The 27,950-nt window shown below is 33.0% G+C and overlaps 3 protein-coding genes across 3 annotated transcripts; 1 reads left to right on the top strand and 2 right to left on the bottom strand.

The window, feature by feature from the left end:
* Positions 1 to 973: 973 nt before the first annotated feature.
* Positions 974 to 24,416, top strand: LOC139859541 (uncharacterized mitochondrial protein AtMg00810-like). Its single transcript, XM_071848319.1, has 2 exons — positions 974 to 1,022; positions 23,959 to 24,416. Exons 1-2 carry the CDS (start codon positions 974 to 976, stop codon positions 24,414 to 24,416), a joined length of 507 nt encoding a protein of 168 aa, XP_071704420.1.
* A 935-nt stretch (positions 24,417 to 25,351) lies between these two features.
* LOC139859540 (uncharacterized) lies at positions 25,352 to 25,891 on the bottom strand. Its single transcript, XM_071848318.1, has one exon. The coding sequence runs from the start codon at positions 25,889 to 25,891 to the stop codon at positions 25,352 to 25,354; it is 540 nt and encodes a 179-aa protein (XP_071704419.1).
* Positions 25,892 to 27,073: 1,182 nt separating this feature from the next.
* On the bottom strand, positions 27,074 to 27,424 carry LOC139859539 (uncharacterized mitochondrial protein AtMg00860-like). Its single transcript, XM_071848317.1, has one exon. The coding sequence runs from the start codon at positions 27,422 to 27,424 to the stop codon at positions 27,074 to 27,076; it is 351 nt and encodes a 116-aa protein (XP_071704418.1).
* Positions 27,425 to 27,950: the final 526 nt, after the last annotated feature.

Here is a 27,950-nt window from a genome sequence, read left to right as displayed (position 1 = left end):
TCTGTACCTCCTTTGCACAAGTTTTCAACAGTTTAAAAGTTAACGACGGTTAACAAAATCTAATGAACAATTAACGATCACTAACGAAACGTCAAATTCAAAATTTGATTCACGAGAATCATATTTTGAAGGGGAGAAAAAGTGATCATTCTTGATAATTGTTCGACGTTTCGCGTACTTTACATAATGATGTCAACTGATTCCGAGACTGATGCAGAGATTTTTAAGCTTAAAGCTCATATTACGAATATGAGTTCACTTCTTTCTCAAAGCAAAGTGAGAGAAGAAAAGCTAGAAGCTAGAGTATGTACACTACAAAAAAACTATGATCAACAACAAAGAACTTATAAAGAGCAAAATGCGTGTGTCATGCTAATCATCAAAGGACTCAAAAGGGAAAAAGAAGATTATCTTTTTAAAATTTTTGAATTAAAAGATCAAATTCCGAGATGGAGTTCAAGTTATCTAAGAATTCTTCACGGGAAAAACATTATCACATTTGAAAACCGAGATAGTGTAAATAGGAGTTAATACTGATCCGATATCAGTAGTGAATAAACCAAAGATTTCCATTCCGAATTCTCCTCAAACGGTTGAGAAGAATGTCATCAAGACGGAATCCACTCGTATAGTTCCTAAACCCAAGAAATCATTTTCCTCAAGCAAAAAGATATATTCCAGTTATGAGACCAATACGAATCATCCGTTTCTAAAAACCACATACGGGGAGAATGGAGATATTACGGGTTATCGCAATCAATATGGTTGGTTTCCACAAAAATCCAAGAAGCCATTCATAGGTCCGAAAAAAACCCCTAAAGTTGACCTTGTTTCTAAAACCTCAAAGCTTCATTTTCTGAAACATGTGTCAAGTGATAAAGGCGCAATAAAAAATGACACCACACCAGATTCTTCATCACCAACCTAATACTCTTTTCAAGAGTTGCTCAAGTTTAAGCCAAGGTCAGTGATTATGGCTAAAATTTCATTCCCTTCAGTGCCACCAGAATTATTCTCACAAGGTAAACCAAGTATGAAATGTCCCGTTCATATCGATTATAAACGTTTCATATTAATTGATTTCGTTGCAAGGTTTTGACCTCTATATGAGACGTTTTTCAAAGATTGCATTCGTTTTTAAAACAAACCATAACCTTTATTTTATCGATAAAGGTTCAAAAACCATAACGTATAATATCAAGAAATGATAATCTAAAACATAACGTTTTACACATGAACATTACATATTGGTTTATAATAATATTACACAACAACTTAAGTCTTCGAATGCAGTTTTAAAACAATATTATACAAGCATGCAGACTCCAATCTTGTCCTTAAATTAGCATGCAACAGCGAAAGCTCTTAATAATCACCTGAGAATAAACATGCTTTAAACGTCAACAAAAATGTTGGTGAGTTATAGGTTTAACCTATATATTTATCAAATCGTAATAATAGACCACAAGATATCCATTTCCATTTTTCAATAACATGTGAACTGCATAAAAAACCATTCATATGTTGAACGCCTGGTAACCGACATTAACAAAATGCATATAGAATATCCCCAAAACAGAAATCCGTCTGTATTAATAACTCAAAGTACTAAAGCATACCATTTTTCAGTAGGGGGGGAGTTAGTGCCCGTAGATCTACCTTTCAGATTCGCGTCAATTATGGTGTCTGTTCCCTAATTTTTAGGTTACCAAGCTAAAAGGGTGATATTCGGTATTCATAATCCAACATAGAATGTAATTTCAAGTACTTGTGTCTATTTTGTAAAACATTTACAAAACTGTATGTATTCTCATCCCAAAATATTAGATAGTAAAAATGGGACTATAACTCACTTTCACAGATTATCACTTCGTCGAAAAATAACACTTGGCCACTGGTCGATTCACGAACCTATAACAAATATGTATATATATATATATATATATATATATATATATATATATATATATATATATATATATATCAAAGTATGATCGAAATATAATTATACCATATTTTATTATGTTTTAACGATTTAAGTTTGTTAAGTTGATAGTCCAACGTTTGTAGTCCACAAATAATTGTCCACAGTTAGTAGTGCAGAAATAAATCAATATATATTATCTCGAATCAATCCACGACCCAGTGCATACAAGTCTCAGACTCGATCACAACTCAAAGTATATATATTATTTTGGAATCAATCTCAACCCTGTATAGCTAACTCGATCATTACCGAATATAGAGTGTTTATGGTTGTTCCAAATAATATATATAGATGACGTCAATATGATATGTCAAATCATTGCATACGTGTCTATGGTCTATCAAGGTTACATAATATGTTAGAGTACATGTATAATACAATATAAGTTAGTTAAGTTATGGTTAGTATAGATTTGTTACAAATTTCACGTAGCTACAATAAGAAAAATTATCCAATTTTGTTTTGCCCATAACTTCTTCGTTTTAAATCCGTTTTGAGTGATTCAAGTTTCTATGGTTTCATAATGAACTAAAATTTATGAAACTAAACATAAAAAGTATAAGTTTATAGTCAGAAATACAGGTTACAAGTCAATTTTGTAAGAGGTAGTCATTTCAGTCGAAAGAACGACGTCATGATGACCATTTTGAAAAACATACTTCCACTTTGAGTTTATCCATGATTTTTGGATATAGTTTCATGTTCATACGAAAAATAATTTTCTCAGAAGAACAACTTTTAAATTAAAGTTTATCATAGTTTTTAATTATCTAACCCAAAACAGGCCCCGGTTTCACTAGGACGGCGTATGTCCGGTTTTACGGTGTTCTTCGTGTTTCCAGGTTTTAAATCATTAAGTTAGCATATCACATAGATATAGAACATGTGTTTAGTTGATTTTAAAAGTCAAGTTAGAAGGATTAACTTTGTTTGCAAACAAGTTTAGAATTAACTAAACTATGTTCTAGTGATTACAAGTTTAAATCTTCGAATAAGATAGTTATATATATATATATATATATATATATATATATATATATATATATATATATATATATATATGAATCGAATGATGTTATGAACATCATTACTACCTCAAGTTTAGTAGGTAAACCTACTAATGATCAAAAATAAACTTGATCTTCAAAGGATCTTCGATCGCTTGGAAGTTCTTGAAGTAGAATCATGACACGAAAACAAGTTCAAGTAAGATTATCTACTCGAATTAAGATAGTTATAGTTATAGAAATTGAATCAAAGTTTGAATATGAGTATTACCTTGAATTAGAATGATAACCTACTTTAAATAACAAAGGTTTCTTGATCTTAGATGATTACTTGAAATGGATTAGAAAGCTTGGAAGTAGACTTGCAAACTTGAAAGTATTCTTGATTTTATGAAACTAGAACTTATAGAATTTATGAAGAACACTTAGAACTTAAAGATAGAACTTAAGAGAGATCAATTAGATGAAGAAAATTGAAGAATGAAGGTGTTTGTATATGTTTTAAGTCGTGATATATGGATTAGATATAAAGGATGTGTAAGTTTGTTTTCTTGTAAATAAGTCATGAATGATTAACAATATTTTTGTAATCGTGCTAAATAATTCATACTAGATTACAAAGAATGGTTCTCATATGTTTGATGACTCATTAAGGGCTGCTAAGAGCTGATCATTGAAGTGTATATACCAATAGTATGTACATATAGGAACTGTGTATTGTACAAGTAAGAATACGAGTGCATACGAGTAGAATTGTTGATGAAAATGAATGAGAATGTAAATGTAAGCATTTTTGTTAAGTAGAAGTACCTTGATATGTGTCATGAAGTCTTTCAAAAGTGTACTAATACATCTTAATATACTACATGTATATACATTTTAACTGAGTCGTTAAGTCATCATTAGTCTTTACATGTAAGTGTTGTTTTGAAACCTTTAAGTTAACGATCTCATTTAATGTTGTTAACCCATTGTTTATTATATCTAATTCGATGTTTAATTATTACATTATCATGATATTATGATGTATGAATATATCTTAATGTGATATATATACATTAAAATATCGTTACAACGATAATCGTAACATATATGTCTCGTTTCGAAATTCTTAAGTTAGTAGTCTTGTTTTACATATGTAGTTCATTGTTAACATATTAATGATATATATAATTATCATTTTATCATGTTAAATATAGTGTAACAATATCTTAATATGATACATATGTATTTAGTAAGACGTTGTTATAACGATAATCGTTATATATACCGTTTCGAGTTTCTTAATTCAACAGTTTCATTCTCATGTATATATCTCATTGTTAATATACTTAATGAGATACTTACTTATCATAATTTCAAGTTAACTATATATATATCGTTATATATATCGTTTTCAAGTTTCTTAATTCAATAGTCTCATTTTTATGTATATAACTCATTGTTAAAAATAATTAATGAGATACATACCTATCATAATAACATGTTAACTATATATATATATCCATATATATGTCATCATATAGTTTTTACAAGTTTTAACGTTCGTGAATCGCCGGTCAACATGGGTGGTCAATTGTCTACATGAAACTCATTTCAAATAATCAAGTCTTAACAAGTTTGATTGCTTAACATGTTGGAAACATTTATTCATGTAAATATTAATCTCATATAATATATAATCATGGAAAAGTTCGGGTCAGTACAGTACCTACCCGTTAAATAAATTTCGTCCCGAAATTTCAAGCTGTTGGAGGTGTTGACGCATCTTCTGGAAATAGGTGCGGGTATTTATTCTTCATCTGATCTTCACGTTCCTAGGTGAACTCAGGTCCTCTACGAGCATTCCATCGAACCTTAACAATTGGTATCTTGTTTTGCTTAAGTCTTTTAACCTCACGATCCATTATCTCGACAGGTTCTTCAATGAATTGAAGTTTTTCATTGATTTGAAATTCGTCTAAAGGAATAGTGAGATCTTCTTTAGCTAAGCATTTCTTCAGATTCAATACGTGAACAGTATCATGTACGCCGGCAAGTTGTTGAGGTAATTCAAGTCGGTAAGCTACTAGTCCGACACGATCTATAATCTTGAATGGTCCAATGTACCTTGGATTCAGTTTCCCCCGTTTACCAAATCGAACAACACCTTTCCAAGGTGATACCTTAAGCATGACCATGTCACCAATTTCAAATTCTATATCTTTTCTTTTACTGTCCGCGTAGCTCTTTTGTCGACTTTGGGAGGTTTTCAACCGTTGTTGAATTTGAATGATTTTCTCTGTAGTTTCTTGGAGAATTTCTGGACTCGTAATCTGTCTATCCCCCACTTCACTCCAACAAATCGGAGACCTGCACTTTCTACCAGAAAGTGCCTCAAACGGCGCGATCTCAATACTCGAATGGTAACTGTTATTGTAGGAAAATTCTGCTAACGGTAGATGTCGATTCCAACTATTTTCGAAATCGATGACACATGCTCATAGCATGTCTTCAAGGGTCTGTATCGTCCTTTCACTTTGCCCATCAGTTTGTGGGTGATAGGAAGTACTCATGTCTAGACGAGTCCCCAATGCTTGTTGTAACGTCTGCCAGAATCTTGAAACAAATCTGCCATCCCTATCAGAGATAATAGAGACGGGTATTCTATGCATGGAGACGACTTCCTTCAAGTATAAACATGCTAACTTCTCCATTTTATCATCTTCTCTCATTGGCAAAAAGTGTGCTGATTTGGTGAGACGATCGACTATTACCCAAATAGTATCATAACCACTTGCAGTCCTTGGCAATTTAGTAATGAAATCCATGGTAATGTTTTTCCATTTCCATTCCGGGATTTCAGGTTGTTGAAGTAGACCTGATGGTTTCTGATGTTCATCTTTGACCTTAGAACACGTCAAACATTCTCCTACGTATTTAGCAATATCGGCTTTCATACCCGGCCACCAAAAGTGTTTCTTGAGGTCTTTGTACATCTTCCCCGCTCTGGGATGTATTGAATATTTGGTTTTATGTGCTTCCTTAAGTACCATTTCTCTCACATCTTCAAACTTTGGTACCCAAATTCTTTCGGCCCTATATCGGGTCCCGTCTTCCCGAATATTAAGATGTTTTTTTCATCCTTTAGGTATTTCATTCTTGAAATTTCATTCTTTTAAAACTCCCTGCTGTGCCTCCTTTATTTGAGTAGTAAGGTTATTACGAATAATTATATTCATAGCTTTTACCCGCATAGGTTCTCTGTCCTTTCTACTCAAAGCGTCGGCTACCACATTCGCCTTTCCCGGGTGATATCGAATCTCAAAGTCGTAATCGTTCAACAGTTCAATCCACCTACGTTGCCTCATGTTCAACTGTTTCTGATCTAATATATGTTGAAGACTTTTGTGGTCAGTATGTATGATACTTTTGACCCCATATAAGTAGTGTCTCTAAGTCTTTAATGCAAAAACAACCGCGCCTAATTCCAAATCATGTGTCGTAATATTCTGCTCTTGAATCTTCAATTGTCTAGACGCATAAGAAATTACCTCCGTTCGTTGCAGTAATACAAAACTGAGACCTTGCTTTGAGGCGTTATAATATATCACAAAATCATCATTCCCTTCAGGTAATGACAATATAGGTGCCGTAGTTAATTTTTTCTTCAACAATTGAAACGCTTTCTCCTGCTCATCCTTCCATTCAAATTTCTTCCCTTTATGCGTTAATGCAGTCAAGGGTTTTGCTATTTTGGAAAAATCTTGGATGAATCTTCTGTAGTAACCAGCCAATCCTAAAAATTGGCGTATCTGCGTCGGGGTTTTCGGTGTTTCCCACTTTTCAACGGTTTCAATCTTTGCCGGATTAACCTGAATACCTTCTTTGCTCACTATGTGACCGAGGAATTGAACTTCTTTTAACCAAAATGCACACTTTGAAAACTTGGCATACATTTATTCTTTTCTTAACAATTCTAGCACTTTTCTCAAATGTTCTTCATGCTCTTGATCATTCTTTGAGTAAATAAGTATGTCATCGATGAAAACAATGTCAAACTTGTCAAGGTATGGTCCACACACTCGGTTCATGAGGTCCACAAACACAGCTGGTGCGTTAGTCAACCCAAACAGCATAACCATAAACTCGTAATGACCGTAACGCGTTCTGAAAGCAGTCTTCAGAATATCATCCTCCTTCACCCGCATTTGATGATATCTGAATCGTAAATCGATCTTCAAATAAACCGACGAGCCTTGTAGTTGATCAAATAAGTCATCGATTCTCGGTAGTGGATAACGGTTCTTGATGGTGACTTTGTTAAACTCTCGGTAGTCGATACACAACCTAAATGTACCATCTTTCTTCTTGACAAAAAAAACAGGTGCTCCCCACGGTGATGTGCGTGGTCGAATGAAACCACGCTCTAAAAGTTCTTATAATTGACTCTGGAGTTCCTTCATTTCGCTGGGTGCGAGTCTGTATGGTGCACGAGCTATTGGTGCAGCTCCCGGTATAAGATCTATTTGAAATTCAACGGATCGGTGTGGAGGTAGTCCCGGTAATTCTTTAGGAAATACATCGGGAAACTCATTTGCGACGAGAACATCACTGATGTTCTTTTTTTCGGTTTTGACTTCCTCGATGTGTGCTAGAATGACATAGCAACCTTTTCTTATTAGTTTTTGCGCCTTCAAACTACTAATAAGATTTAACTTCGCGTTGCTCTTTTCTCCGTACACCATTAAATGTTTTTCTTTTTCGCGTACAATACAAATCGCATTTTTGTAACAAACGATTTCTGCTTTCACCTCTTTCAACCAGTCCATGCCAATTGTCACATCAAAACTTCCTAACTCTACTCGTATCAAATCAATCTTAAACATTTCGCTAATTGGCTTTGAAGTTCCATCATTTCGCTGAGTGTGAGTCTGTATGGAGCACGAGCTATTGGTGCAGCTCCAGGTACAAGATCTATTTGAAATTCAATGGATCGGTGTGAAGGTAATCCCGTTAATTCTTTCGGAAATACATCGGGAAATTCTTTTGCGACGGGAACATCATTGATGCTCTTTTCTTCAGTTTGTACTTTCTCGACGTGTGCTAGAACAGCATAGCAACCCTTTCTTATTAGCTTTTGCGCCTTCAAATTACTAATAAGATTTAGCTTCGCGTTGCTCTTTTCTCCGTACACCATTAAGGGTTTTCCTTCTTCTCGTACAATGTGAATTGCATTTTTGTAACATGCGATCTCTCCTTTCACCTCTTTCAACCAGTCCATGCCGATTATCACATCAAAACTCCCTAACTCTACTGGTATTAAATCAATCTTAAATGTTCCGCTAACCAGTTTAATTTCTCGATTCCGACATATATTATCTGCTGTAATTAATTTACCGTTCGCTAATTCGAGTAAAAATTTATTATCCAAAGGCGTCAGTGGACAACTTAATTTAGCACAAAAATATCTACTCATATAGCTTCTATCCACACCCGAATCAAATAAAACATAAGCAGGTTTTTCATCAATAAGAAACGTACCCGTAACAAGCTCCGGGTCTTCCTGCGCTTCTTCCGCATTGATGTTGAAGACTCTTCCACGACTTTGCCCATTTGTATTCCCTTGGTTTGGGCATTTACTCTTAACGTGGCCCGGTTTCCCACATCCATAACAAATAAAGGCGGCATTATTTGTCTCGACATTATTTGTTGCATTATTTTTGTTAATCACCGGTCCGTAGACTTCACACTTCATCGCGCCATGACCACTTCTTTTACACTTAGTACACGTGGTCGGGCAGAACCCAGTCGGATGGTATCCTTCACACCTCTGGCATGGCTTCTGCCTTTTGTTATTATTGTTGGGATGTTTGTTGTTGTGGTTGTTGTTGTTGTTGAATCGGTTGTTATAGTTGTTGTTAGGGTTGCGATTTTTGTTGTTGCGGTTGATGTTACGGTTGTTGGGATAGTTGTTGCGATTGTGATTGTGATTATTGTCGTTGTTGTATTGGTGACCCTTGTCACTGGTTTCTTCCCACTTTCTCTTGACTTGTTTCGTGTTGGTCTCTTTGGCCGCCTGTTCTTTAATCCTTCCTTCAATCTGATTTATGAGTTTGTGAGCCATTTGACTTGCCTTTTGTATGGAGGCGGGTTCGTGCGAACTCACATCTTCTTGAATTCTTTTTGGTAACCCTTTTACAAATGCGTCGATCTTCTCTTCTTCATCTTCGAACGCTCTAAGACACAATAGGCACAACTCTGTGAATCGTCGTTCGTATGTGGTGATGTCGAAACCTTGCGTTCGTAATCCTCTAAGCTCTACCTTGAGCTTATTGACCTCGTTTCTGGGACAATACAGCTCGTTCATCAAGTGCTTGAATGCTGACCACGGTAATGCGTAAGCAGCATATTGTCCCACCTGCTCGAGATAGGTGTTCCACCATGTTAACGCATTACCTGTGAAGGTATGCGTAGCGTACTTTACTTTGTCTTCTTCAGTGCACTTACTTATGGTAAACACTGATTCGACCTTCTTGGTCCACCACTTCAATCCGATTGGTCCTTTGGTTCCATCGAATTCTAGAGGTTTACCGGCAGTGAATTCTTTGTAGGAGCATCCTACACGATTCCTTGTGGAATTAATTCCACTGCTAGATCCGGAGTTATTGTTGTTATTTTGCATTGCGGCCTGCACTGTGGCTATGTTCGCAGCAAGAAAAGCACGGAAGTCTTCCTCGCTCATGTTTAAGTTCTGACGAGTCGTCGGTGCCATTTCCTTCAAAAATAGCCAATAGAATTGAGTTAATCATATAGAATATTAAGAGTAATCAATAGTATTTCGTAGCATAATATGAACTTATTTATAAAAGCTTTTTCTTCATATTAGCATTTTATAAGTTTTAATTCGGGTAGTACCTACCCGTCAAGTTCATACTTAGTAGCTAACATACAATTCAACTATTACAATTCTATATGAAAAACTGATTACAATAAATTTCACGTTCAAACTTTTATACAATAAATTACAAATGTACAATACCGCTATTTTACATATAGCATGAAATATAGCACACAATAACTTTGATACAAGGCAATTGCGAAGACAATTCTAGTTTAACGCAAGTCGTTCCGCGAAGGCAATAAAGATACGTAATTCATAGGTCCAGAAGCAAGTCATGCATTCGGGTTTTACTAATACTATTTCCCATCCTTGGTCCTGTGGAAAATAACCGTTATGGCCGTTGGCTAGGCAGCATGTTGTAACATCATCAAAAGGACGAGGGTTACGTAATGCCCAACAGCCCCATAACAATCTAAAAACCTTATTTCTCACTTCAACTACTGAATCCGTCACTTGTGGGAATGTTTTATTTAGGAGTTGCAACCCGATGTTCTTTTTCTCAATTTGGTGAGAAGCGAACATCACTAACCCGTAAACATAACATGCTTCTTTATGTTGCATGTTTGAAGCTCTTTCTAAAGAACGAAGTCCTATGTTGGGATATGTGGAGTCAAAATAGGCTCTCAACCCTTAGCGGAAAGTTGCAGTAGGGTTTCCCGGACTTAGTGCCTTAAAGAAAACACGGCGTAACTTAGGTTCTCCCCAATGTGATATACACCGTCTATTAAAGGAAAGCCTTTTATAAACCAAGGCATTCATGGAACGTCTTTCAAATGTCCTACAAACTAATTTCGCCATAAATAATTGTGCCGATGAATTCTGACCGACTCTAGACAAGATTTCATCAATCATATCCCCTGGTAGGTCTTCTAAAATATTTGGTTGTCTATCCTTAACGTCCATTGTGTTTTTATACTGTAAAATAGACGAGGATTAGATTTGTAAAAGATAATTAACAAACAATACAAGCAATTTTTACATATAACATAAATGTACAAGCACACTTCAATACTTATATTACACATCATGGTTACTACTCTTCATTCCGACTCACTTGTTTCTTCTTCTTCAGACTCATTTCGTTTTGCTAATTTTTTAGGGATAAATGGTGCTCCTCTAATACGAGCTGTCCTTTTCACAAATGGTCTAGAAAAACCTGGTGGCTTAGATGTTCCCGGGTTATAGTGAAAGTTTAAGAAATACGGGTGTTTACGATATATCCCATCGGGATATTTCATGTTAACATAGAGTTCATCGGGTTTGGAATTAGGTTTCTCTATTTTGATGCCTTTTCCTTTATTATTTTCTTTTGCCTTATTAAATTGAGGCGGGGTAATTTCTATAACATCATCGGAATCCTCTTCGGGATCCAATTCATCGGAAAATTGGTAATTTTCCCAGTATTTTTCTTCCTCGGCGGAAACACCATTGATCATTTTTAACTTTTGTCCATTGGTTGAGGATTTTCTTTTATTTAACCGTTTTTCTGTAGTTATTAATATTTCTTCCTCCGAAACCTCTTCTTCTTCCTGTTCCTCCTCTTCCGGTTCCTCCTCTTCGGGTTCCTCTTCTTCCGGTTCCTCTTCGGGAATTTGTGAATCTTCTCAAAATACATTCGGCTCTTCATTATTATTAGGTGAGTCGATGGGATTTGTACTAGAGGTAGACATCTATCACACAATATCAAACACGTTAAGAGATTAATATATCACATAATATTTACATGTAAAAATATGTAGTTTCCAACAAAAGTGTTAAGCAATCGTTTTTTAAGTAAACACGGTCGAAGTCCAGACTCACTAATCCATCCTAACAAACTCGGTTAGGCACACTAATGCAAATTTCTGGTTCTCTAAGACCAACGCTCGGATACAATTGAAATGTCCCATTCATATCGATTATAAACGTTTCATATTAATTGATTTCGTTGCGAGGTTTTGACCTCTATATGAGACATTTTTAAAAGACTGCATTCGTTTTTAAAACAAACCATAACCTTTATTTTATCGATAAAGGTTCAAAAACCATAACTTAGATTATCAAGAAATGATAATCTAAAAGATAACGTTTTACACACGAACATTACATATTGGTTTACAATAATATTACACAACAACTTAAGTCTTCGAATGCAATTTTAAAACAATATTATATAAGAATGCAGACTCCAATCTTATCCTTAAATTAGCATGCAACAGCGGAAGCTCTTAATAATCACCTGAGAATAAACATGCTTTAAACGTCAACAAAAATGTTGGCGAGTTATAGGTTTAACCTATATATTTATCAAATCATAATAATAGACCACAAGATTTCCATTTCCATTTTTCAATAACATGCGAACTGCATAAAAAACCATTCATATGTTGAACACCTAGTAACCGACATTAACAAAATGCATTTAGAATATCCCCAAAACAGAAATCCGTCTGTATTAATAACTCGAAGTACTAAAGCATACCATTTTCCAGTATGGGGGGAGTTAGTGCCCGTAGATCTACCTTTCGGATTCGCGTCAATTAGGGTGTCTGTTCCCTAATTCTTAGGTTACCAAGCTAAAAGGGTGATATTCAGTATTCATAATCCAACATAGAATGTAATTTCAAGTACTTGTGTCTATTTTATAAAACATTTACAAAACTGCATGTATTCTCATCCCAAAATATTAGATAGTAAAAATGGGACTATAACTCACTTTCACAGATTATCACTTCGTCGGAAAATAACACTTGGCCACTGGTCGATTCACGAACCTATAACAAATATGTATATATATATACATATCAAAGTATGATCGAAATATAATTATACCATATTTTATTATGTTTTAACGATTTAAGTTTGTTAAGTTGATAGTCCAATGTTTGTAGTCCACAAATAATTGTCCACAGTTAGTAGTACAGAAATAAATCAATATATATTATCTAGAATCAATCCACGACCCAGTGCATACAAGTCTCAGACTCGATCGCAACTCAAAGTATATATATTATTTTGGAATCAATCTCAACTCTGTATAGCTAACTCGATCATTACCGCATATAGAGTGTCTATGGTTGTTCCAAATAATATATATAGATGACGTCAATATGATATGTCAAATCATTGCATACATGTCTATGGTCTATCAAGGTTACATAATATGTTAGAGTACATGTATAATACAATATAAGTTAGTTAAGTTATGGTTAGTATAGATTTGTTACAAATTTCACGTAGCTACAACAAGAAAAATTATCCAATTTTGTTTTACCCATAACTTCTTCGTTTTAAATCCATTTTGAGTGATTCAAGTTGCTATAGTTTCATAATGAACTGAAATTTATGAAACTAAACAGAAAAAGTATAAGTTTATAGTCGGAAATACAGGTTACAAGTCAATTTTGTAAGAGGTAATCATTTCAGTCGAAAGAACGACGTCTTGATGACCATTTTGAAAAACATACTTCCACTTTGAGTTTATCCATGATTTTTGGATATAGTTTCTTGTTTGTAAGAAAAATAATTTTCTCAGAAGAACAACCTTTAAATCAAAGTTTATCATAGTTTTTAATTATCTAACCCAAAACAGCCCCCGGTTTCACTACGACGGTGTATGTCAGGTTTTACGGTGTTCTTTGTGTTTCCAGGTTTTAAATCATTAAGTTAGCATATCACATAGATATAGAACATGTGTTTAGTTGATTTTAAAAGTCAAATTAGAAGGATTAACTTTGTTTGCGAACAAGTTTAGAATTAACTAAACTATGTTCTAGTGATTACAAGTTTAAATCTTCGAATAAGATATTTATATATATGAATTGAATGATGTTATGAACATCATTACTACCTCAAATTTAGTAGATAAACCTTCTGTAAATGATCAAAAATAAACTTGAGCTTCAAAGGATCTTCGATGGCTTGGAAGTTCTTTCTAATGACCCGTCCTAATCCATCCGGACGAAGTCCACATTGATTATAAACGATTCACAATAGTTGATTACATTGCAAGGTACTTGACCTCTATATGATACATTTTACAAACATTGCATTCGTTTTAAAAGGCAAATTTTTATTTACACCGAAAGTTGACGGCATGCATACTATTTCATAATATATCTAACTGTAATTGACTAAATAATAATCTTGATGAACTCAATGACCCGAATGCAACGTATTTTGAAATATGTCATGAATGACTCCAAGTAATATCTCTAAAATGAGCAAATGCACAGCGGAAGATTTCTTTCGTACCTGAGAATAAACATGCTTTAAAGTGTCAACCAAAAGGTTGGTGAGTTCATTCGTTTATCATAAATAATCATTTCATAATTTTAATAGACCACAAGATTTCATATTTCCATTTCTCATAAACATACGTCCCATGCATAGAGACAAAAATATCATTCATATGGATTGAACACCTGGTAACCGACATTCACAATATGCATATAAGAATATCCCCATCATTCCGGGATCCTCCTTCTGATATAATATATAAATTTCGAAGTACTAAAGCATCCGGTACTTTGGATGGGGCTTGTTGGGCCCGATAGATCTATCTTTAGGATTCGTGTCAATTAGGGTGTCTGTTCCCTAATTCTTAGATTACCAGACTTAATAAAAAGGGGCATATTCGACTTCGATAAATCAACCATAGAATGTAGTTTCGATTACTTGCGTCTATATCGTAAAACATTTATAAAAGCAGCGCATGTATTCTCAGTCCCAAAAATATATATAAAAAGAGAGTAATGAAACTCATTATACTGTATTTTGTAGTAAAAATACGTATGACGACATTTGAACAATGCAGGGTTGGCCTCGGATTCACGAACCTATATCATTTGTATATATATTAATACACATGTTTGAAATTGAACAATTATATATATGTGAATTTATTAGTTCTATCATATTTATTTTAGTAATATGTATATGTTTCCTATATTCATTTTGTATATAAAATATAAATTTTGTTATGTTATATGTATTACATATATTCATATATATTTTTATATATCATTTGGTTGCTAATGAAAATATTAATTATAACAATATTAAAATAATATTAAATATGGTAATAATTATAATACTTTAGTTTTCTAAGAAAATAATAATGTTAATATTTCTATTAGTGATAATAATAATTATATTAATGATAATAACTATAAAAATATTAATTTTTCTATTAATGATAGTTATGATAATGATATTAGTAATTACATAATAATAATACATATTCGCATTTTACAGTTTCACTAACAATTAACTTAACTATAATAATAAACATATTGATATAGATAATCATTTTAGTGATATTAATTGTAATATTATTAATAATATTTATTTATATTAATAACAATGATAGTAATGATAAATATAATGATAATACTAATTTTTAAGGATAATAATAATAATTTCAACATGATAGTTATAATAATACACATCTTAATAATAATAATAATAATAATATTCAGTTTTGTATTTATAATCATAACAATAATAATATTTACTAATTGCATTAGTAATAACAATAACAATAACTAATCATAACAACAACAATAATAATAATAATAATAATAATAATAATAATAATAATAATAATAATAATAATAATAATAATAATAATAATAATAATAATAATAATAATAATAATAATAATAATAATAAAACATGGGACTACCTTAGGAGTCTTAAAAAAAATAACCCGCCAGAGCCGGGACTCGAACCCGCGACCACTCGCTCACCCGCAACACCCTCTACCAATCGTCCCTCTCTGCTTTTCTGTTTTAATCTATCCTTTACAAATATATAAACTGTGTTTATTTTTCTTCCACCTTTCCTCTCCTTCAAAGACTCAATCGACTGAAACCATTAAACATCAATACAATCAAATCTTGGTTCTGTATTTAAAAAAAAAAAACGATTTATAATTTTGAACATCAATAGACTCAACAAACAACCAAATAAAATTAATAAAAATAAAAAAAAATAAAAAGTAAAAAGAGCTACTGCTCGTCGCTAATGAAGAAGAAAAAAAAATTGATTTTGATTTTATGAAAGTTTTAGACAATTGTTATAACATAAAAAAGGTTAGAAATCATTTATGTAATCTTTTTGAATCGTCAATTGATCCTAAAACTTAACAACCAAATCGAATTTTAACCAAGAACATAGCATTTGACTTTTGAATAAATAGCTTTGACTCAGGAATTTGAACTTGATAACAAAAATTAGGATTTGAAACTTGACAGAGAGTTTATATGAACGATTTCTAACATCTTTACATTAATAGATTTTGATAACTCACCCAATTTGATTTCTTGATCCTCCTAGTCACCGAACAGCAGAATGGATGGTTTCAAGACTTTTTAATTTAATTAAAACAAAAATTAGAAGGTAATTAAGATTAATGTAGGTAGTATAAATTTGGAGTAATCTGTTTTATAATTTTTTTTTTTGAGGTGATCGAATGATATAAATGGTGAGAAGTCGATATTAGATCACAGGACAAAAGAAAATAAGAAAAAAAATAATAAAAACAGATACTGGTATCCAATGTTACACGTATATATCTATATTACATAAATTATGTTTTAATCTTAATAATTTCTATAATTAATAAATATATTAAACATAATAATATGTTAATATTACTAAAAAAATATGTTTTTAGATAATATTTCTTAATCCATAATCAGTGAGTTCCATAAATTAATAAATAATATTAATAAGTAATAATAATATATTAATTATCATAATAATAAAAAAATGCTAATAATAACATTATTAATGATAATAATAATAATAATACTAATTAAAATAATTTTATTAATGATACAATTTTATTAGTAATAATATTGATAATATTGTTAAAGATATTAATAATAAAAGTGGTAATATTATCATGATAATACTAGTAACATTAATGACAATATTAATAATTACATCAATGATAACAATAAGTAATAATAAAGATAATGATGTTAATAATAATTACTAAAGATAATAATAATAATATTAGTCATAATAATAATGATATAACAATTTAATTGTGGTTAATTTCATATCTATATTATTTATAATAGAGCATCTGGTACTTATCATTAATATTAACGTTAGTATTAATAATAGTAATGAAAGTAATAATAATATTACTATAACTACCATATTCTTTACTTGTAATATATTAACTTTATATTTTATTACTTATGTTTTACTTATTCTATATAATAATATATTTGGATAGTTAACATTTATAGAGTTTATATATGTTACAATGTAATAATTATTAATGGCAATCATATATATGTATATATATATGTATATATATATATATATATATATATATATATATATATATATATATATATATAAATTCATTTTAAATTGTATTTATTTATTTTGTATTTTTTTTACATAGGTAATTTTAATGCTTAAATTATATTTTATAATTTCAAATTACTACATATATTTACATTTATATATATACATATTTATTTACAAACAATTATTCATGAATCGTCGGGAACAGACGAAGGTCAAATGTATACACGAACATAGTTCAAAGTTTTTTTTTTTTTTTTGTGACTTCAAGATTACAGACTTTTCTTATCGTGTCGGAAATATATAAAGATTAAGTTTAAATTTGGTCAGAAATTCCCGGGTCATCACATTCTTGAAGTAGAATCATGACACGAAAACAAGTTCAAGTAAGATTTTTTACTCGAATTAAGATAGTTATAGTTATAGAAATTGAATCAAAGTTTGAATATGAGTATTACCTTGAATTAGAATGATAACCTACTGTAAATAACAAAGGTTTCTTGATCTTAGATGATTACTTGGAATGGATTAGAAAGCTTGGAAGTAGACTTGCAAACTTGAAAGTATTCTTGATTTTATGAAACTAGAACTTATAGAATTTATGAAGAACACTTAGAACTTGAAGATAGAACTTGATAGAGATCAATTAGATGAAGAAAATTGAAGAATTAAGGTGTTTGTATGTGTTTTAGGTCGTGATATATGGATTAGATATAAATGATGTGTAGGTTTGTTTTCTTGTAAATAAGTCATGAATGATTAACAATATTTTTGTAATCTTGCTAAATAATTCATACTAGATTACAAAGAATGGTTCTCACATGTTTGATGACTCATTAAGGGCTGCTAAGAGCTGATCATTAAAGTGTATATACCAATAGTATGTACATCTAGGAGCTATGTATTGTACGAGTAAGAATACGGGTGCATACGAGTAGAATTGTTGATGAAAATGAATGAGAATGTAAATGTAAGTATTTTTGTTAAGTAGAAGTACTTTGATATGTGTCATGAAGTCTTTAAAAAGTGTACTAATACATCTTAATATACTACATGTATATACATTTTAACTGAGTCGTTAAGTCATCGTTAGTCGTTACATGTAAGTGTTATTTTGAAACCTTTAAGTTAACGATCTCATTTAATGTTGTTAACCCATTGTTTATTATATCTAATGAGATGTTAAATTATTACATTATCATGATATTATGATGTATGAATATATCTTAATGTGATATATATACATTAAAATGTCGTTACAACGATAATCGTATCATATATGTCTCGTTTCGAAATTCTTAAGTTAGTAGTCTTGTTTTACATATGTAGTTCATTGTTAACATACTTAATGATATATATAATTATCATTTTATCATGTTAAATATAGTGTTACAATATCTTAATATGATACATATGTATTTAGTAAGACGTTGTACCGTTTCGAGTTTCTTAATTCAACAGTTTCATTCTCATGTATACATCTCATTGTTAATATACTTAATGAGATACTTACTTATCATAATTTCATGTTAACTATATATATATATATATATATATATATATATATATATATAGTTAACATGAAATTAATATGATACATATGTATTTAGTAAGACGTTGTACCGTTTCGAGTTTCTTAATTCAACAGTTTCATTCTCATGTATACATCTCATTGTTAATATACTTAATGAGATACTTACTTATCATAATTTCATGTTAACTATATATATATATATATATATATATATATATATATATATATATATATATATATATATATATATATATATATATATATATATATATATATATATATATATATATATATATATATATATATATATCCATATATATATATCATCATGTAGTTTTTTTCAAGTTTTAACGTTCGTGAATCGCCGGTCAACCTGGGTGGTCAATTGTCTACATGAAACTCATTTCAAATAATCAAGTCTTAACAAGTTTGATTGCTTAACATGTTGGAAACATTTATTCTTGTAAATATTAATCTCATATAATATATAATCATGGAAAAGTTCGGGTCACTACAAAGTATTCCAACAAAGTGGAGTGAAGAATCTATAGATGCAATTGATAATACCTACAAGTGGTATTTTAAAAGAAGATGATTTGACTTCACTACGATTTCCATATCGTTCTGTATGGTACCCGCTCTTCAAATAGATGTTAAACATCACATGTACCTTGATTGACGTAATTTGTCAAGGGAGAGAAAATGTTCTTACTTCTAGGGGAGCAACGATTGTTCTTTCTAGGGGGAGTGCACACATGCTTACCACGATTCCCGACTCTAATACCTTGTTCAAGTTTACGAATTCGTCGAGGGGGAGCTATGCATGAAGATACAACATCTATTACCTTTGCATAGGCTCTGATACCCTTTCCATCTCTGATCAAAATATGCTTAAGAGATTTAATCACTTTTTATGGGGGAGATATAAGGGAAAGTACGAGGTCTTCAGCAATTTGAAGAAGATTCTCAAGAAGTCCGTTGAAATTCAAGAAATTCAAGATCATCAACAACGGCAACATACATAAATAAAAGACTAGACTAGTAGTTTTAGATTTTTTTATATAATTAGTAAGGATGCTAAAGTTTTGCACACTATTGATGTAAAGGGTGAGATTGTTAGAATCCCAGGAATTGCATAAATAGTGTGCCAAGCCTTAGAGTGGTGGGATATGCCGAGGGCTATAAATATTCTACCAAGGCATCCTTAGAAGTGAGCAGTCACACACATAGCCAAAGCACTTAAACGAGTTTAAGAGAGTTGTGGAAAAGTCAATATTGACTAATTGACTTTTCCTCTCTAGATTCATACCTTTGTTCATATGATATTCATACATTCATACGATATTCATGTATCTTGGGTCCTACCAGATTGTTAAGGAACAAGTGATGTAATCGGATCTCCACCGGGTTTGAAGAATAGCTTAGTGAAGCTAAAATCTCGACATGATGTGTCGAGGATTGGATTAAGGTGGTTTAGTTAACATCCACCCGAACCACTATAAATCCTTATGTTTGTTGCATTTTACATTCTTTACATTTTGCATTAACAAACACAAATTTTTCGCACTCGAACTTAAACTAGAAATGTTAAACACATCCAAAAAGTTTCAGTAATCCATTAAGCAACTATTTACCCCCTCCCCCCTAGTTACTTACACTTCTTTTGATAGATAACGTCTTCCACTTTGATCTTCCAAAAGCTAAAATGAGTCCCATCTAACTGATCAATCTTCACATCACTATTATCCGCCATTGTTCTAAAAAAGACGCGAGCCTAAGCTCTTATAACACTTATTAGAAACGATTGGGTGAGCCCTAACAAGACATGATAACCCAACGTTATCAAACCAACTGACAATAAATAGATTATAGTGAAGAATACGAAGAAAACTAGCAAAAACTGTAAAAACACGAGAATATAACAATGTTATATGTAATCAAAGTGATTACTTTAACCCTCAGCCAACCAAAGAGTATTCTTACTGATTAAATTGTCAGGTACAATTTAAAGGTTACATATGAGGGTATTGATGTGTTTCCAAGACTCTTAATAAAAACTAGATTTAAATACCACAATAAGCACATAACTAACGAGCAACTAGGACCCGATCATCATAGTAGTTTGCATGTAAGTATCCAATTCAAGTTCGTCCCAGGAGAGTAGGTTTAATTGAATATCGAAAACTAATAATCATCCTAGGTTTTGATTGGGGAGTTTCTATTAATTTTGACTAACAACTAAAACTTGCAATAACAAGCAAATAACAAAATTTCGAAATAGAAATCAAATAACTAAGAAGTGTTCACTTGTCTAATTCAGCTTTATGCTTGGATTACCCTTTTTTATCCCAATTGTTATCACATACGTTTTTGAACTATTAAACGTTTAATATCACTATTAAATCTTAATCGAGTTAAGCTTTTCAAATTCACATAAGCATCGAATTACAAGATCAAGTTGATTCATGAGAAAGCCATTTGCGATTATGCTTAGATTATAGTCACTTAAAATCCTTTAGTAATCAAAGTCATCTAAGAAAACTAAACACCACTAGTTTTGACTAAGAACATTTTGAAAACCAATACAATTAGAGGATACAATCACTTGTATTCCTTTCCTTGATTGTTTAGATCATGCAAACATGTCGAAGTACAAATTGAATCTGATATGAAATCACTTAGAAATGATCAACAACTAATATCATAAAAATTAAGTCCAAAAAAAATACTAGCAATGGATCATTAGCTAACTCAACAACAATTTCTCAATTATTTCATTCAAACAACAATTACTCAATAAATTTAGGGCAAATCCATACATTAGAGTTTCATAGACAAGCAAACATAATCAAATTAGCTAAGCATGGCTAAACAAACACTAATCAATGATAAGCTAGCGTAAACAAACATCATATTGCAATTTATAAGTAAGAAAGATGAAGTAATGAAGAACAAAGGTGGGAATTACAACCCAAATAGAAGTATGATGAAGATCTACCACTAGTGTTGCATAAATTTCAGCTTAATCCTTCAAATTCACCTTAATCTCCTACTAGATGATGAAATTAGAGTTTTAGGGTGAAGTTCGAGGATAATAGTGCGACTCTCCCCCAAAACCTAATCTTCTTTTCTATCTATAGCTGACAAGTTCTAACCTAAAAACAGCGAAAATGCGTCGCATATAGTTCCTGGTGTGCCACATCTATCATCAGCCAAGTGGTGCACTGCGTTTATGAGAGGTGCACCGCAATTGCTTACAAATCATCATATGCGCCGCATTTTTATGAGTAATGTGCCGTATTTTTGTGTGGGGAGACTTACTGTCACCGAGAGGGTCCAATTTACACTACAGGTGCGCCGCAATTGCCCTTTTGGTGCGCCACATTTTCTGGTTTCCTGCATTTCCTTTGCTTTTGCCATATTGGTTCACTTTTAGGCCAAACTTAGTTAATTTTACATCAAGTAATGATTTCCAGCCTTGAACCATCAAATTGATCAAATGTAACCCTTTCAAGCTCAATAACCTTAAAAAACGAGTCAAACGAGGAAGATATTGTGAGGTAATTCATGTGTAAATCGAGTAATATCAGGTAATTAGACAATAAAACAAGTTAGAATCACGATGCAGCGAGCAATCCAAAGTCGAATCAAATTCTGCCCGGCCAGACCACTTTTTTGCTTTCGCGAAATTTTGTCTTAGAGTAAGCTCACGATCGCGAGATGTGCATCGAGCATATAATCCAGATAAAATTTCCCTCTCGCAAATTTTTCCTGATGAACCATTTTTGAATTTGTTTAACTCGATTCGTACTCCAACACATGTGTGTCTCCCTCTACTAACAATTTGTTTTAAACTACTTTCATGACTTATATGTTTAGTGCTAGCTAGTACATTGGGACCATATCTTATTACTTCGATTGATGGATATCATTATTACGTAATTTTTGTGGATAATTATTCTAGGTTTACTTGGTTTTATCCTTTAAAAGCCAAGTCTGATTTCTTCAGTGTATTTGTTGCCTTTGTTTCGTTGGTACAAGCACAATTTACAAGAAAACTAAAGGTTTTTCAATCAGATGATGGGAAAGAATTTACAACAATCAGGTTCGATAATTTTTACTAAAAATGGCACACATCATCGGTTTTCTTGTCCGTATACACCACAACAAAATGGTAGAGCGGAACGAAAACATCGCCACATTACTGACACTGGTTTGGCTATCATGTTCCATGCTCATATTCCAGCCAACCCACTGTACTCACGCCTTTAGTTCTACAACTCATATCACTTACCAACAAAACTACTTAATTATAAGTCACCATATGAGTTAGTCTTTGCCTCTCCTCCAAATTATGGCAATATTCAAGTTTTTTGGTGCCGCGTTTTTCCCTATCTTCCAGATTATACTTCTCACAACCTTTCACCTCGTAGCACTCCCTGTATCTTCATCGGCTACAGCTGCCAACATAAAGGTTACAAGTGCCTGGATTTATCTACTAAACGGATTTATACCACACGACATGCTCAATTTGACGAAGGATCGTTTCCCTTTCAAAGAAATAAATCTATTACTCCACCGTCTTTGTTACCCCTTTCAACCTATTGTGATGATTACCCTCCATTTAATTCGCCACCCTCCACATCTGAACCATCACAGTTAGTTTCTCGAGTAACACCACCTTGTGAATTATGCCTTGATACTCCACTACAACACCTTTATTACAAGATGTTTCACCACCACAAATACCTTTGCCACCTACCACTCATCCCACACCTTCTGTTGTTAAAAATGCTTTTTTAAATGGTGACTTATCTGATGTTGTTTATATGGAGCAACCTCGGGGTTCGTGAATTCAAACTTTTCCAATCATGTTTTCCATTTGAAAAAGGCTTTATACAGTCTAAAACAAGCACCACGAGCATGGTTTCAACATCTCAGTTCATTTATTGTCACTCTTAGGTTTGTATGTAGTTGTGCCGACACGTCGTTATTTGTGTTTAAAAAAGACTCATATGTTATATGCTTGTTTGTGTACGTGGATGATATAATTCTTACATGCAACAATGTTTCTTTACTTCGCTTCTTTATATCTCGAGTAAACAAGGAGTTTCAAGTTACTGATCTTGGGAAATTAAATTACTTTCTGGGACTTGAAGTAACATATCATGATTCGGGTATCTTCTTGAGCCAGTCTAAATATGCACATGATATTTTATCACGTGCTCAACATTTTTAGGTGCTAAACCCATGTCTACACTCCTTTCTACTTCAGCTTACTTTACAATTCAAGGAACCTCGTTCAATGATCCTACTTTGTATCATTCTCTAGTTGGCGCTCTCCAATACCTCACTATAACATGGTCGGATCTTTCGTATGCAGTGAATCAAGTTAGTCAATTTCTTCATGCTCTAATGCAGGATCATTTTCAAGCTGTTCGGCGCATACTACGTTATGTTAAAGGAACTTTATCCCTTGCTCTTTCATTCTTACATGTTCCGGAACCTAGTATTCTTGGTTATTCTGATGCAGATTGGGCTCGCTGTATTGAAACTCGAAGGTCTACTTATGGTTACTCTATTTTTCTTGGGGAAAATCTTATTTCTTGGATTGCCAAGAAGCAACCAACTGTATCTCGCTCAAGTTGTGAATCTGAATATCGGACATTAGCTAACACGGCCTCTGAAATTATCTAGATTACCCATCTTCATAGTGAGCTCCATGTATTACCATCTGGATGACCAACTCTTCTATGTGATAATCAAAGTGCCTTATTATTGAGTTAAAATCTGATATCTCATAAGTGAGCAAAAAATATTGACATAGATTATCATTTTTTTACGTGAACATGTTCTGGCGGGTAAACTTCACATAAAATACGTGTCTACTCATCTTCAGCAAGGTGACATTTTTACCAAGAGTCTTCCGCGCCCTCTTTTAGAATATTTTCGGTTTTCCCCACTCAGCTTGCGGAGGGTAACGAAATGGATAAGTCCACTTCCTACTTTATAGAAAATATATTGTGTATCTTTTATTGTATATCGAGATTATGTATATCCCTATTATGTAGCTAGCTAATTATTCCCTATATTCTCTTATAATCAGTATATATATTTGATCAATGTACAAGCCTCACATTCAACGTGAGATTTACACAATCTCTATAATTACTCGAAAGTGCATTGGATTGAAAATTTTATTCATATGTTAACTCGCCACTTTTCAGTAATTTCAGTACCACCAACTTGACCTATTAATTGGTTGCCCTGACAAATTTAGGGAAGTATAACATTCGTTTTAGGTCAATTGTGACTGGATATGAACAACACTCAATCGTGAACTCAAGAGAAGAAACAGAGATCAAAAATTGGGTGTTTATTAATACTGAAACTGTTACAAAATTGAGAATTGAGAGGGAAATACATTTGTACATCAAAAACTAACTATTAAAACTGTTATAATCTTATTTATAGCTACAGTCAATCGTCAGATCCTTCTAACCAACTTGGAGCAGTTAACAAACTTTGGAGAATAGTTGCTTTCTGTTGCACAATTGCAACTCAATTGCACATGTTTAGCACGTGACCTTTTAATTCATGACAAACTCTTCCTCTTCGAATGATTCTTGTCCTCAAGAATCCGTTAGCAGCACATTGAAAGTAGGATATCGCGGCAGAAAATCATTTATCAATTCCCATGTTACATCATCACTTGAGCCTCCTTGCCATTGAACTAAGACTGCAACTGCAGGTTTATTATTGCGTTTAACTAGTTTACGTTTCAATATCCTCGACGGAGCTGCAGCAATCACTCCTTCATTATCAATTCTGGGCAAGTTACCCATTGCATCTGGTGGTGTTCCCTTGTGAAGCTTGAGTTGCGACACATGAAAAACCGGATGAACTTGTACCATGGATGGTAAACGCAATTTATATGCCACATTTCCAATTCTGGCTTCCACTTGAAAGGGACTAAAATATTTTTGAGATAGCTTATGTTGAGCAGCTCCTCTCAAAGTAACCTGTCGATAGGGTTGAAGTTTTACATAAACCCAGTCATCCACGTTAAAACTTCGATCACTGCGTTGGAGGTCAGCATAATGTTTCATACGAGCTTGTGCTTTCTGTAAATGGTACTTCAACATGGCAGTAACTTGTTCCCTGTCTACCATGGTTCAATCCACTGCATCTACCAAACTAGTCCCCATTGCATATGTGATTAACATTGGTGGGTCTTGACCATACACCACCTCATAAGGTGTAGTATTGATTGATGAATGAAAGTTAGTGTTATACCAATATTCGGCCAATGAGATCCACTTTATCCAATCTTTTGGTTTATCACCCATCATGCAACGTAAATAACATTCCAAACATTTTTTGACCACCTCGGTTTGACCATCCGTTTATGGGTGGTATGCGGTAGAATAATGCAAATTGACTTTGAGGACTTTAAACAGTTTACGCCAAAAAGTTCTTAAAAACACTTTATCCCGATCGCTTACAATGGTTTGAGGCATTCCTTGTAGCTTATAGACGTTATCTAAAAATAACATAGCTACTTGCGAGGCTGTGAATGGATGAGACAAGGGCACAAAGTGGGTGTATTTGCTTAATCAATCAACAACGACAAATATCACACTTTTCCCACTTGATAATGGTAACCCTTCAATAAAGTCAATTGATATATTTGACCAAATTCGAGTTGGAACTGGAAGTAGCTGCAGCAGAACTGGACTTTTCACCAATTCAGGTTTATTTCTTTGACATATAACACAAACACGAACGAACCATTTGACTTGTTTACGCATCCGTTTCCAATAAAAACAGGATGCTACTTTCTGCACCGTGGATGAGATACCCGAATGCCCCCCCAAGGCCCCAACTGAATCCTCATGATAATGGCGTATAATATCTTTCCTGATCTGCACATTATTTCCCACAACTAGTTTACCTTTGCGTCTTAACTCAGACTGTTTTAGATCATAATGTTTCGAACAGAATGGATCAGACTGCAATTTAGCAATTAACTGTTGCATATCCACATCCTCTTGTATACTAGAAGCCACCCTAGATATGAGATCAGAACTTATACTCGATGCAATAACATGAAAAAGTTCACCATTACCTTGCATCCTTGACAACGCATCAGTGACCACATTTTCGCTACCCTCTTTGTATAAAATTTCATAATCGAACCCTATTAATTTGGGTAACCATTTCATTTGAGGAAGGGTAGTAATGCGTTGGTTAAGGAAACACTTCAAACTTATGTGATCGGTCTTGATTTTGAAATGACGATCTAACAAGTAACCCCTCCATTTTTCCAGCACTTGCACGACGGCTAGAAACTCTTACGTTGATAAAGATTGGTGACGAGTTGACAATGTCTTGCTTAAGAAGGCAATTGGATGGCCTCCTTGTTGTAACACCGCCCCAATACCAACTCCAGAAGCATCTGTTTCAATAATGAACTCTTTGTTAAAGTCCGGTAAAGCTAATACCGGAGCTTGTTGCGTTGCCAATTTCAATCTTTCAAATGCTACAGCCGCCTCCTCGTCCCACACAAATGAATCTTTTTTAAATAACTTGGTTAGTGGCTGACTTATACTTGCGTAGCCCCTTTTGAATTGTCTATAATACCCGGTAAGACCAAGGAAACCCCTCAATTGTTTAAGTGTACTCGATTGTGGCCATTTCATCATTGCTTCTATTTTAGACGGATCCGTGGACACTCCTTCCTTGGCTATAATGTGGCCTAAATATTCAACTTTAGGCACTCCGAAACACACTTTTATTTCTTTGCAAACAACGTGTGGTGCTTCATAGTTTCCAGAATAATGCGCAAATGAACTTTATGATCCTCCATGGTTGCACTATATACCAAGATGTCGTCAAAAAATACAAGTGTAAACTTTTGCAGATATGGCTTGAAAACTTCATTCATCAAAGATTGAAACGTTGATGGTGCATTCGTGAGCCCAAATGGCATCACCAAAAATTCGTAATGACCTTCGTGCAATCTAAAAGCTGTCTTCTGAATATCATTCTCATTCATTCGAATTTGGTGATAACCCGAGCGTAAATCCAGTTTCGAAAAAACTTGTGATCCACTCAGTTCATCTATCAACTCTTCTATCACCGGTATTGGAAAACGATCCTTAATTGTGTTCTTATTGAGCTCCCTATAATCGACACACATACGCTGAAGGGACCCGTCCTAATCCATCT

Source organism: Rutidosis leptorrhynchoides, chromosome 7, assembly GCF_046630445.1.
Source record: "Rutidosis leptorrhynchoides isolate AG116_Rl617_1_P2 chromosome 7, CSIRO_AGI_Rlap_v1, whole genome shotgun sequence".
In the NCBI taxonomy this organism is placed as follows: Eukaryota; Viridiplantae; Streptophyta; class Magnoliopsida; order Asterales; family Asteraceae; genus Rutidosis; species Rutidosis leptorrhynchoides.
This window is presented reverse-complemented; position numbering and strand designations above follow the sequence as displayed.

Bases quoted from the DNA above. Each gene is read 5' to 3' on its own strand.
- LOC139859539 (XM_071848317.1), bottom strand. From the start codon at position 27,424: ATGATGAAATGGCCACAATCGAGTACACTTAAACAATTGAGGGGTTTC.
- LOC139859541 (XM_071848319.1), top strand. From the start codon at position 974: ATGGCTAAAATTTCATTCCCTTCAGTGCCACCAGAATTATTCTCACAA. The intron at 1,023-23,958 runs GTAAACCAAGTA...CAACATTTTTAG, and splicing joins ACCAGAATTATTCTCACAAG to GTGCTAAACCCATGTCTACA.
- LOC139859540 (XM_071848318.1), bottom strand. From the start codon at position 25,891: ATGGTAGACAGGGAACAAGTTACTGCCATGTTGAAGTACCATTTACAG.